Genomic DNA, 12796 nt, shown 5'->3' with positions numbered 1-12796 from the left:
GCTCAGGATTGCTAAGATGAGTTCAGATTTTAGCTAAAAAGTATTAAACAGTGGTAAGAAATAAAATCCTGGCAGCCAGGGGTTTTTTCCTGACTGGTGAGGCTTTTGGAAGGGGTTTCCACTCTGGGGATGGATGTTTTTAGTTTTTGTATGACTCCCAAATGCCATGGGGGTGTGGTTTTGGGAGCCCACACCTGGGATAGCTCAGCCTGATTTGCTCTGTGACCTTGTGCAGCTCCTGTGCCTGCCACAAGCAGCATCTCCACATCGTTAAATGGGAGCTCAGAAATATGGTACCAACATGCTCCCGTGGTTTTTTGCAAAGTTTCATTCAGCTCTTAATATTTTTCCTCTTTCCAGTCTTGATTGCTCAGGCTCCTCTCATTTTTTTTACTACATTTTGTCTCTGTAGGAACAGAGCCCATTTTTTAACATCTGGTCTTGAAGGGCATCAGGATTTAATAGCTCAGAAATGCAATCAGATACAAGCTACATCTTCTTATCTAACTGCCCACAATTTTCTCCAGCATCTGTGTTTTTATAAGCTTTCCAAGACCATGGAATGTGGTTTCAAAGCCTGGCAGAAGGATCTGCAGGCTCTGTCCCAGAGCCACCTGTCCTGTGCAGGGCCAGGAGTGGCACTCACTGATCCTCGTGTGTCCCCTCCACCTCAGCACATTCTGTGATTCTGTATTAGCTTTAGGATTGATTTTGGAGAAGGTTTCTAATCTTATAACAATCGCTCTGTGCCTTTATTTCATCAGGCTGGTAGGAAGGAAGCTTTTAAAGAACATCAAGAAAATGAGTAATGCTGGACATGAAAGATCAGATGGGTAAATTCTCATTGCTGCCGTGATTAAATCCCACTCCACAGTTTTAATGACTTATGTTTCATGGGTCAAATAGCTCCATAATTCATAACTGGATAATTCTCTGCCTGGTAAACTGATCATCTTTTAAATTACACTGCCGTTGTATCAGTGAGGAAAAATCAGTAAAACCTATTAGAGATAAGATTATCTGAGTAGCTTTTAAACTGGAAATATCTCCTTGTGTGAGGAATGATTGTGTTTTTCACTCTGGTTGTCTTGCAGTGGGTTATGAAAGGCAAGAAAAGTGCTGTAGTGAACTAAAAGCAGGCAGCCAGAAAGGGATCAGATGCTCCAAGTCAAACTGCAGGCAGTAATGTCATTTTTGAGACAGCAATCTCAGATATTCAGAGTCCAGTGTTACCTTGGCCTACCTGAAGTCTTTAATCCAGGTGATCACCTCATTAGCAATTTCCTGATTGTCCCTTACTCCTTCTTAACTCTCAGACCTTTGTAGATATTTTCTTGCTCCCTGTGATTTGTTCTGCTAAAAATGTCCTTAATAATATATGGGAACATAAAAAAAAAAAAAAAAAAAAAAAGAGAAATCTACGACTCCTGCAAGGATTATTATTACATCAAGGGATTCCTTTAGGCACTTATCATTCTTTATGGGCTCATCCTCACCCTTGCATACAAATCAACCTCCTGCTTAGTATTCAGAGCAGGGAGGGAGCTCAAAGAAAATAGATAAAGGAGCACTTGGGTTGCTAATATTGGCTATAACACTTGCTAAGCATGGGGTAATGGTTGGGATGGGAACATCTCCATCAATCCTGCACAGGTGGAACGTGGGGATGGCTGAAGCCTGCGAGGAGCAGAACAGCCTTGGCCTGACTCTGCTGTATGGGGATTATTCTCCTTGCTCATTGGGATAAAACTGGATGATAAACTCACATCTAACACACAGAAGGCACAACCCAGGGGGATTTTTCATGTGTTGCAATGCAGGTGCTGCAGTGCTGGAAATTCTCTCTTGTAGCAGCTGCAGTGAGCAAAAACTGACCTGAAAGGCTTCAGCAAATGTGTTGTCCTCATGTGGACAGGGAGAGAGAGGCTGGCAATGCAGCTGGAGCCATGGAGGAGCAGGAATTGGGGAGCACACCTTGAGGGCTTGCAGCAGCAGCCTACAGCTCCTCCCTGATCTCTGCTGGCTGGGAGCAGGGACAGGAGCAGGGCAGCTGGAGCTCTGTCAGGGCAGGGTTGGGTTGGATTTAGGGAAAGGTTCATCCCCAGAGGGTGCTGGCAGTGCCCAGGCTCCCCAGGGAATGGGGAATTTCAGGGAAAGGTTCATCCCCAGAGGGTGCTGGCACTGCCCAGGCTCCCCAGGGAATGGGGAATTTCAGGGAAAGGTTCATCCCCAGAGGGTGCTGGCAGTGCCCAGGCCCAGGAATGGGAATTCAGGGAAAGGTCATCCCAGAGGGTGCTGGCAGTGCCCAGGCTCCCCAGGGAATGGGAATTTCAGGGAAAGGTCCATCCCCAAAGGGTGCTGGCAGTGCCCAGGCTCCCGGAGGATTCAGGAAGGTCTCCAGAGGTGTGGCAGCAGCTCCGAAATGGCCAGCCCGAGGCTGCCAGAGCTCCAGGAGCCTTTGGACAATGTACCCAGAAGGAAAAAACAAATTACACTACAGGGTTTATTTGCTATCTGATCATTGTTTTTGCCTGCTGGGGATGGGAAACCTTGCAAGCCTTTCCTCCTGTGCCAGTCCCTCACTCTTCAGTGGGTTAAGATGTTGATGAGCATCATCTTAAGATGGTAGGAGCTGCTCCTCTCCAGGTGAGCACCCCCAGCTCTCCAGCCTGGCTCAGAGCAGAGCAGCCCCTTTGATCTGCTCTGGGATTGTGACCTGGAGCAATTCCCTGTTTCCCATTTTGAGGCATTTCTGCTGTTCCCTGTGAGGGGCTGGGATGAGAGCACACATCTCTGCAGGAGAACCCTTCCAGCTCCTCTCCCTGGTGCCAGGGCACCCCAGCAAGGACAGGTAATGGCTGTGCCACAGAGTCAAATGAGTCTCTAATAGATGATGGATGAACCAGGGGCTAAACAGTCATTTCCCATCAGTTACCTGCTGGATTTTGCACAGAACTTTGCTCCCTGGGTCAAACAGCCAATTAGCTTAAACTGTCTGTAATTTGGCTGCCATTAGTGGAGTTGGGCTGTTCTCCCTGCTGGAGAGTTATTCTGCCAGAGCCTCAGACTCAAATGTTATTTTTCATTGCAGATATGAAATAACCACGTTGTTGTCAGGCACCTCAGCTCCGTGCTGAAGGAACAACTCAGTGTCTGAAACATTTTCACAGTCCTGGGTGGCTGATGGTCTATTTACATCCCATTTCTGCTGCTTCTGACCTAATTAGATCCCTTAATTCTTCCAACCAAAGTGCTTCTCCCTGGATCTCCAGAGCGTGTCCTATCAATGACCACTGAATTTCAAAGAGTCCCTTGCACAGGAAGAAATCTCATGCAGTGCCACAAGGACCCTTTTGGAGAGTCAAATCCTGTTTGATTTTTTGGTAGTTGCTTCTTTTAACAGTATTCTATGAACAAAACACAACTCGTCTCTCATTTTGCTGCTTGAGAGTAGCAGAAAAAAAAAATTTTAAAAAAAGCATTTTCTCATCTTCTGTAATTGATTTTTACTACATCTTGAACACGCCTGGTGGAGTGCAGTTTATATCTCTCTGTAAGAGTAGACAGACAAATGTTTTTAAACTTGATTCTTTTCTGTATCAGGGAAAGAAAAAAAAACCCAGCAAACAAATGGGAGCAATTTCATGTCTGAAGCAGCAGGAACAGATTGTTTCTGTGTTGCAGATGTGCCTTTTACATAAGGTTTCTGCTTCCCCTGAGGTACCCCTGAGTCAAGGATTCTGCCCAAAATAGGTTGGGATGTGAAGCAGCAGCCTCTGTCAGTTTGTCAGGAAGGAAAGGGAAGAGTCAGGATCACAATTAACCACTGAGATATAAACACCAACTCAGCAAAGAGAGTCTTAATTAAACACAAAATCAAGGCAAACTCTATTTTTATTGCAAAGTTTCTGAGGGGAAGCACAGCACAGATGAACTTTATAAGCCTGATAATGGTTTTTGTGAGCGTGGTGTTAAAGGGAGGGAGGAAATGGGGTTGAATTTCTTCTGTCCTGGATAAAAGGAAGGATGGATCAGCCCTGGGAGTGATGCTTTGGAGTTGCCCCAGCTCCATAATGGAATGTTTTGTCTTGCAAAATCCCCAACAGTGTCACCCCAACCAGCATTACACATCCTACTTAATATATTCATTGGGAGCTTATTATATAAATGAACAAGTGCTAAATTTATCCGACTTTCTAATGGAAATTGTAAATTCAATTATAATAATTATCTACCTATCTCTGCTATTTCTTTCTGCCTAATTTGCTTGCAGAATCTGAGCTCGGGTAGGTTTTGAGCTTGTTATTTATAGCATATATATTTAGCTTCTTCTCATTGTATTTGCATTGTCTCTGCTTTTCAGAACCAGGTTTTCAGGGCTGATTTGATTGTTCTCTGATCAATATGAAGGGGCTCATTTGGTTGAGAAATGCCTTTGATCTAATTGAATTGAGAATTATTGCCAATAGAGTGTTATTTAAATTCAAAATGGATTTGCACAAATGATGCTATCAGCAGAGTTGGTGGGTTTTTTCCTGGTGATGAATATGAAGTTAAAGAGAGCAAAGCAGGGAGGAAAGTTTTCTATTTTGTGCTGTGTTTTTGAGGGGCACGTGGTTTATGGAGTTTGAAGGGAATGTCAGCTCCATGAGATGTTCATGTTCTGCAGACCACCAGCATTTCCCAGAGCTTTCCCAGACACAGAACTGTGATTAAGCAGGTTTTCAAAGGTTTTGGAATCTTCAGATCCCAATTGACATTTATTCAGGTGTCTTAGCAGGAGTTCAGGAGTTAACACGCCGAGTTAAGAGTGGATTTGCTCAGGTAGAAGAAATATTTAATAGTTCTGGCTGCAACACTTCAGAGGCAGATCAGCAGTGGCATTTTAATTAAAAACCAAACAAAATCTTCAGTTTTGCGTGTAGTAAAAAAATTAAATTCTTATTTTATCTGCCTTTCATATTAATCTGTTGACTCTTCTGACTCAGAGATCATCGTGTCCCCCTGGAAGCTGGGAACAAGCAGTGCCCATTTGGAGCCTGCTGTGGGACATCATTGTAGGATCTCAGCACCTCAGGACTGAGGTGTCACCGAGACCACCCTTGGGGGGCTCGGGAGTCCTGGAATGTTCCAGAAGTGTCTGGTGGCTGGACTTTGATCCTACACAGGAGACGACACCTGTATGAGGATAGGAGGGTTTCACCGGGGTGAATGGTGAAGGGATTGGTTAATTAGAGAGTGAGACACAGGGTTTAGGATTTCTGTACAGGGGGGTTTAGAGAAGTAAGATGGAGGAATTGGGGCGTGTCCTGTCCTTCTTCTTCTTCTTCTTCTCCTCCATCTTCTGTGGTGATGGTGGCACTTTGGGATTGGTCATTACTGAAAAGTGCACCGGATAATAAGAATAAAAGGTATTGGGGAAAAATGATAAATATTGTAACGTAACTTTGGGTATAAAGATAGGTGGCTGTACAGAGGGCGAGACAGTGTGCTCATGGCTGGCTGCTGAGCAGAGCTCTGTCGGGCCGAGAGAAAATCTTTTAGATAAACAATTAATAAACACCGAGACTGAAAGAAGAACTGAAGCCTCTTCTCGTCCTTTGATACGCGGGCTGCCCCAAGGCCACCCCGGGCCTTTCCAGGCCATCCAAACAGCCGAAAACCGGACACATCATGGCATCATTTAGGGTGGGAAAGGCCACTAAAATCATCCAGTCCAGTGTCCCCTCAGCAGCAGAGCAATCCCAATGGATTTTCAAGGTGCCAGAGAGCATTTTGAAGCCAAGGAGGAGGCTGGGAGCAGGCAGAAAGAGCAGTGGTGCTGCTGGAGGGGGTGGGAAATGGAGAGTGGATGGAGCAGAATGGAGAGACAAGCTCAGGGCACGGCTCACTGGTGGTGGTTTGGGATCCCTGTTCCTTTGCCTGGGAGGAATGAGGAAAGGTGTAAAATGGAGTGAAAAGTGGTGCTGTTCAGGCAGGGTACAGGAAAGAGATTCCAGCGAAGATCCAGCCTGCCTGGCTCAGCCAGTTTGCATTCCTGCTTTCTCCTTAGCCTGTGGTCAGTAAAACTGTCTGGTGAAATCTCAGATTTGGAACTCCATGCTGGCTTCAAACCTGCTTGGGAGAGGCTGTTTAGTCACCTTACAGGTAGTTTTTCTTCTGCTCTTACTCAGCTCTGAAAACTCCCAGTCGTGAGACTGCAGGAGCATCAGGAGCTGCTCTGAGCACAGGAGGGACTGAGGTGTCCTGGCATCACCCTGAGCCTCTCTCCTTTCTGGGACAGCATCCCTGGATAGCTTTGGAAAGGACCGGCTTTGGTTCTGTGCACTTCCACGGGGTTTCTCACTTGTTCAGGTACCAGGATCTTCCTGATCCTGCCAAACCACCAGGAATTCTGTCCAGCACTGAGGCATTGCAGCTGCTTGGGCTCTTCTTGCAGGGCTGGCCAAGGAATTTGGGCAGAGCTGGAGCTCCTCAGGCTGTGCCTGCGTGGAGCCAGCAGCTGGTGCAGGGCTGGGGGAGGCAGGACAGGAACAAAGAGCTGGGAAAGCATCACTGGCCTTGGAGGGAAACAAACGGCCCTGACTGGGGGCTGGGGGAGAATCAGAGGGAAAAACAAAGGCAGAGCAGGGTTGATGAGCTGTGACACTGCAGCACAGCCTCTGGGAAACCTGTGCTGCCTGCACTGCCAAAATCTGGGAAAACCTGCCTGCAAACTGCGCTGCGCTCCAGCTCTTTCTGCAACAGATTTTATCACTTGTAGGTTTCAACATTAGGGAAAAAAGGTCTTAATTTCCATAATGGCTTTTTTAATTTGTCCAATTAGCTGGTGATTCTGACTGGGGATGCTTTTCTGTTGTGAGATATGTAAAGTGATTTAAAATACGCATATTTGAACGTTCTGCATTTCTGTTTGGAATATTTTAATTATAACTCTGTGTGTAATAGTAAATTGTGAGTTGCTTATCTCTCTAAATGATTTTAAATTGTTCCTTTCTTGGTTTGTTTTTTTTTAATATTTCTGTTCTAACTGTGCAAAATCCAAAACATAATGGAAAAGCAATGAAGCCATTGCTTCAGCTTGGTTTTTAAGCTCTGAGTGCCTAGAGGCTGAGGGCAATCGATACAGACCAAGAAATCAATATCCTATCATGATATAAAGTGGGGAATTATAAACTTCTCCAGTGCTTTCAAAAGATTTTTCCCTTAAATATTGAGCTAATTAATCCTGAACTCCTGAGAGATTTTTTTTCACTGTCAAAAGTCAAAGTTATATTTAAAAGTAATGGCTGAGAGCGTTCTGTGTTCGCAGCAAATTCTGCAGGGAGAGGTTTCTGTGAGCCAGAGCGCTCCAGACCCACCTGCTGCCTCTTGCACTCAGAGATGACTCAAAAACGTTGCAGAATTCCGTTCATTCCTAACATGACCTGCCCAAATTGGTTTTTTCCAGCACCTGCCTCCTCCTCTGCCCAGCAAGACTCCGCCGCCGCCGCCTCCCAAGACGACGCGGAAGCAAACGTCTGTTGACTCTGGGATTGTCCAGTGAAGAAGGAAGCGGGTTATTTTCCAAAGATCAAGCTGTAACAATTCATTTCCCTAAGTATTTTATGGTCTATAATGTTTACCTCATTCAGGTGTGCAGTATCTAACATTTAGTGCAATGGTAACTCCGTAAGAAATCCATTTCTCGCCGTGTGTCGGACCCAACACTACATCCCCTTGTTTTTGGGATCATTCCCTCCCATGACTTGAAAGAAATCTGGATTTCTACTTGAGACTTGGGAACTCCATCAACTGACAGAACCCTCTTCCTAAACCTTCTCCCTGCTTCTGGATAACGCCAGGCACAGAGCTGAACGTGGAGATCAAAACGAGAGCTGGAAATGTTGTACCTAAAGGTTTTGGGTACCTCTGGAGCTTCAAATGAGCAGAGTTTTTGTATCTAATCTCAGTGTATATAGGAATCAATGACAATATTCACTTGGAATTCAGGGCAAGAGGAGGTTTCCCAGTGAGGTGAAGCTGCTGTAGGATTTCCCTGAATAACAGGGATTTTAGCCCAGGGTTATAAATCAGACGCCGCTGATTTGTGAAATTGGTCTGTGTTACAAATAACCTGATTGCAATGAGCACAGTGGGGATTTGGGGCTGTCTTGGCCACAGTGACCACGATGCCATCGAGTTTAAAACCTCTGGTGAGAGGAGGAAAAGTGCCAGCAGAACCTCCCCTCTGACCATGAGGCTGCTCAGGGAATTTGTGAGGTCCCCTGGGAAAATGTTCTTGTAGGTGCTGGGGTCCATCAGTGCTGGTCCCTTTTTAAACATCACCTCCCAAGGGCACAGGAGCAGCAATTCCCAAATGTTGGAAGTCAAGCAGAGCTGGCTTGGCTGAACAGGGATCTCCTCTTGGATATCAGGTGGAAAAGGAAGGTGTGTGCCAGTGGAAGCAAGGTCAGGGGCATGGGAACAGCACAGAGCTGCAGCTCCCCACCACAGGGAGAAAACTCCTGTGGTCAAAGCTCAGCTGGAGCTGGAGCTGCCAGAACTGTTGGGGACCAAAAAAAGAGTCTTTTTCAAATATATCAATGGCAAAAGGCAGTGTAAAAATGTCATCAGCCCCTTCTAGGGTGGGAATGGGCACCTCACAAACAGGGACAGGGACAAGACAGAGGTGTTTAACACATCCCTTGTTTGTCTTCAGTGTGGGTCACAGACCGAGAGGGTCCCAGTGCCCTGAGCTGGAGGACCATGACTGTGGCAATGATCAACTCCCAGCAGCCTGAAACTGCAGGATCTGCAGCCCCAGCTGAGTTCCTGCAAATCTATGGGCCCTGATGGGATTCATCCAGAGTCCTCAAAGAGCTGCTGATGCCATCATAAAACTCCTCTTGATGGTTTTTGAGCAGTCTGGGGAATCCAGAGAGGTCCCAGCTGATGGAAGCTGGGAATGTTGTCCTGATTTTCAGGAAGGGCAAGAAGGAGGACCCTGGAAATTACAGGCCCAGTAAAATAATGGAGAAGATTGTTCTGGGAGGTCCTGGAACACACCTGGAGGACAATGCAGTCATGGGTCACAGCCAGCACCGCTCCATGAGGGAAAGTCCTGCTTGTGGAACCCAATTTCCTTCTTTACCCCAGCAGGGTAACCCAGCTGGCTGATCCAGGAAAACCAGGAGATGGAATCTTCTTGGACTTCTGCAAAGCTTTTGATACATCTCCCACAGGATGCTTTTGGACAAAATGTCCATCCTACAGCTGGAGGAACACATCATGGGACGGGTGAGCAGCTGGCTCAGGGTGGGTGACAGTGACTGGGGTGGCACCAGGCTGGCACCAGTCACAATATAAATAAAACATTTAACTGTTAGAGAGTGTCCAAGGGGAAGGGATTGAGGAGAAGCCGTGTGAGGAGCAGCTGAGGGCACTTGGAACGTTCAGCTGGAGGAGAGGAGGCTGAGGGGAGGCCTTGGTGGGTCAGCAGCATCCTGCTGAGGGAAAATGCCACAATTCATTGTCACAATCAGGGACAGGAGCCAGGGAATGGCTGGAGCTGTGTCAGGGCAGGGTTAGGTTGGATTTAGGGAAAGGTTCATCCCCAGAGGGTGCTGGCACTGCCCAGGGAATGGGCACAGCCCTGAGGCTGCCAGAGCTCCAGGAGGGTTTGGACACTGCTCTCAGTGGGATTTTGGGGTGTCTGTGCAGGGCTAAGAGCTGGATCAATGGTCCCTGAGGGTCCCTCCCAGCTGAGGATGATCTGTGATTAATGGGCTCTGTAAAATCATTGGTGATCACCCACTGCCACTGCCATTCAGCTGGGGTGTCCGTGAGGGGAAAACAACAGCCTTGGAGCTGCCAACGAGGATATGGCAGAGAAAACAGCGAGCAGAGAGGAGACTCCTGGTCATTCTGAACCTAAGTGTTGAATACAGAAACGGGAAGAGCTTTTTCCTTTCTCTGTTGTGTAATATTTCACATTGGATTAGGATGAACTGAGCGGAATCACTTTGTCCTTGTGCCATCATTCTGTACAGTGTTTGTATATATGATGGTTTTTAGAATGTTTTAATTTTTATGGTGCCTGCTTTTCACGTCATAATGATTAATGTGCCTGCAAAGAATGCTTTATGTATTCTTAATTTCTTAATTGCTGAAAGTGTAAAGGAAAGACAAAAAGTGGTTTTTTTCCAGATATTAAACTCTGAGAAATATCAGACTGATGGGATGGGGTTTTGGGAGGGAGGAAGGAAACTAACTTTGTATTCTAGTGGTTTTTTATTGTCATCACACTTGGTTTTTTTTATTATCTACAATCTTTTTACTCTTACAGTAGATTGTTTTTAAATATACCACTGACTCAAAAAAATAAACTATTATTTTAAAAGCCTGTCGAAGAAAATGAATATATTCTCTGGGTGATTTTAGTCCTCACTGCAGAATTTTGGGAACTAGTGCATTAAGTAGAAGGCTGTGTGTACACTTTCTTGTTTTCAGGACAGTTTAGGAGGAGAACTCAAGAGAAAACTGAAATCTTTTACAGTGCTGTTGTGGTTGTCCCTGCAGGTTGGAGCTAAAACACATCAGCACTAAAAACATCCATCCCTGTGTGCTGTCCATGCCCAAAACGATGGCTTGGGTATCTCTAAGTGAATGCTTCAGAAAACAGATGAGTTTTATGTAATATTTTCCACCTCAGGTACCTGCTACACGATGCAAGTTGCAAGCAGAAGTGACTTTACACAGCAGTAAAACAACACTGTTGTTACAGAGGCAGAAAAATTGCCCTTCTCATAAAAAGTGGCTCCTGTGGTCAATTACATATTCTCATTTTTTTGCCTCAAACCAAGGTGTCACTTTGGATCAAACAAACACACTTTTCCTTGCTGTAAAATCAGCTCCTGGAGTGTCTCAGGATTTACTGCTGGATCTCAATTCCCTCTTTGTTTTGTTCCTGTAATCTCTGCTCGAGAGGAGCAGGCAGGGAAGGATTCTTGGCTGCAGTCAATGAGATATCCATAGTCAATCAATAACATATTGCAACTCTAATTCTATAAATCTTGTATTTAATTGAGGACTGCTTTAGAGGCTGCTGCTGCTGCTGCTCGTGCTGGGATCCTGGGTGAGTTTTCCTCTTTTCTGTTCCATTTGCTGCCTGAAGGATGGGAGGAGCTTTCCCATTGACCTTTCAGTGGATGCCTGTAAATTGTATTTCTGATAATGTGTTTGTTTTCCCACGTCCCTGGCAAAATTCCTGTGCTCGTGCAAGTGTTACATTTCAGCCCTGTGAGACTCCTCAAACAAGAGCTGCACTTCCAAATCGGTCTCACAGCACAAACTCCAAATCTCATCTCTGTGTGTGTGTGTTTGACCAATATGCAAGCTGAGCCTGGGAATTGAAAATCAGCCTCTCAGAGCTGAATTGTCACCCTTGTACAATCTGACAGCTCCTGAGCTGTGCCTTGTGCAGAACCCAGGATGGATCTGGGGTAAAACCACACTTGAGCAAAGCCAGCAGCTGATTGCTCACAGGCAGTGGGCAATCCCAGGAATGTTGTTATTTCTCATGGTTTGCTCTCTCCTTTTCAGTCCTTTGGGAGTCAGAGCATCCCAGTGCCTTGGGAATTCCTTGTCACGGTGTTGGGACACAGCTGGGCTGATGCAGAAGGGCTCATTATGAAACAATTCAGAAAAGAAACTTATTTGAGTTTTACAGTGGTAGGATGTCCCGTCCCTTCCATCTTCCCCATTCCTGTGGGAATTCATCCCTGAATGGCTTTTGCTCTCCCCAGCCCGTGCCCTGAGCTGCATGTGGAGAAGGTGAGGTTGGGATAACCTGGTTTATTTATCACCTCTTTATCCTCCCAGGGCCTCCACAACCAAAGGTCCCATCAGACGTGATTCAAATCAATATTTCTGTTACAAAGTGACCCATCCATCTTTTCCATGGCAGACCTTGGCCAGGGAATTGGCAGGATCCACAGGGGCCAGGTTTTCACCACTTGGGACAGGTCAGGGATTCACTTCCCTCTGCTCACACCAGAAATTTGTGACACAAATTTCCCTGAGAGAGGAATTCAGGGGTGCCAAGTTCCTGGATAGTGGAAAAAACAGAATTTCAGTGGCCACTAATTTTCACTTCTTGAAAAGCAGCTTGAATTCACTTAATGAAAGTTAATTCACAGTGCCAGGATAAAAGGAGATTCCTCAGTTCCATTTCCCTGAGTCTCAGCCGGGGACTGAGGGTGGATTTTACAGGTGCACAGATCAGTCCCACACAAAACCACCCAAGATTTGTTGGACAGGGGCTGTTTGCTTTTTAATCACATTTATTTTCACTGGGAAGCTCAACACAAAGGTCACTCCTCAAGCTGGTTCCTGTAATTGACATTTATGATTACTGAGTGTCTCCCATGATATCACAAATTCTGAGGGTAAAAATGCTTCAAAATTCAGTTTTGTCTCAACATTGGCATTTTTCTTTACCTTGCCTGTAGTTCTGTGTGACTTTACAAAGGCAAAGGATGAAAAATTTGCAGTGGAATTGTATTTATTTGTGATATATGAATAGAGATCCATGTGAGTGCAGGTGCAGCTGTGTATTCATGCACATCAAACACATTTTTAATGTGTTACATCTCACTTCTCTGACTGGTTGAGGTCTCCACCTCCTTCCTTCATGTTAAACATCTTCCCTGTCAATTCTTGTGGCCTTTTGGGGACCATCCCATGCCAGAAGTGTGATGTGGTGTGAGCATCCCCTGCACAAACCAGGTAAGGATTTCCAGTTTCCATCCTCACC

The 12796-nt window shown here is 45.7% G+C and overlaps 1 protein-coding gene across 1 annotated transcript in view; it reads left to right on the top strand.

The window, feature by feature from the left end:
• DOCK1 (dedicator of cytokinesis 1) overlaps positions 1-10355 on the top strand; it is a 293238-nt gene extending 282883 nt beyond the window's left edge. Inside the window, exon 53 of the mRNA XM_064717058.1 lies at positions 7451-10355. Within this exon, the coding sequence (XP_064573128.1) occupies positions 7451-7546 (96 nt within the window). The 3' untranslated portion in view covers positions 7547-10355. The remainder of the gene's footprint in view (positions 1-7450) is intronic.
• Positions 10356-12796: the final 2441 nt, after the last annotated feature.

Source organism: Zonotrichia leucophrys, chromosome 6 (assembly GCF_028769735.1).
Source record: "Zonotrichia leucophrys gambelii isolate GWCS_2022_RI chromosome 6, RI_Zleu_2.0, whole genome shotgun sequence".
Lineage (NCBI taxonomy): Eukaryota > Metazoa > Chordata > Aves > Passeriformes > Passerellidae > Zonotrichia > Zonotrichia leucophrys.
This window is presented reverse-complemented; position numbering and strand designations above follow the sequence as displayed.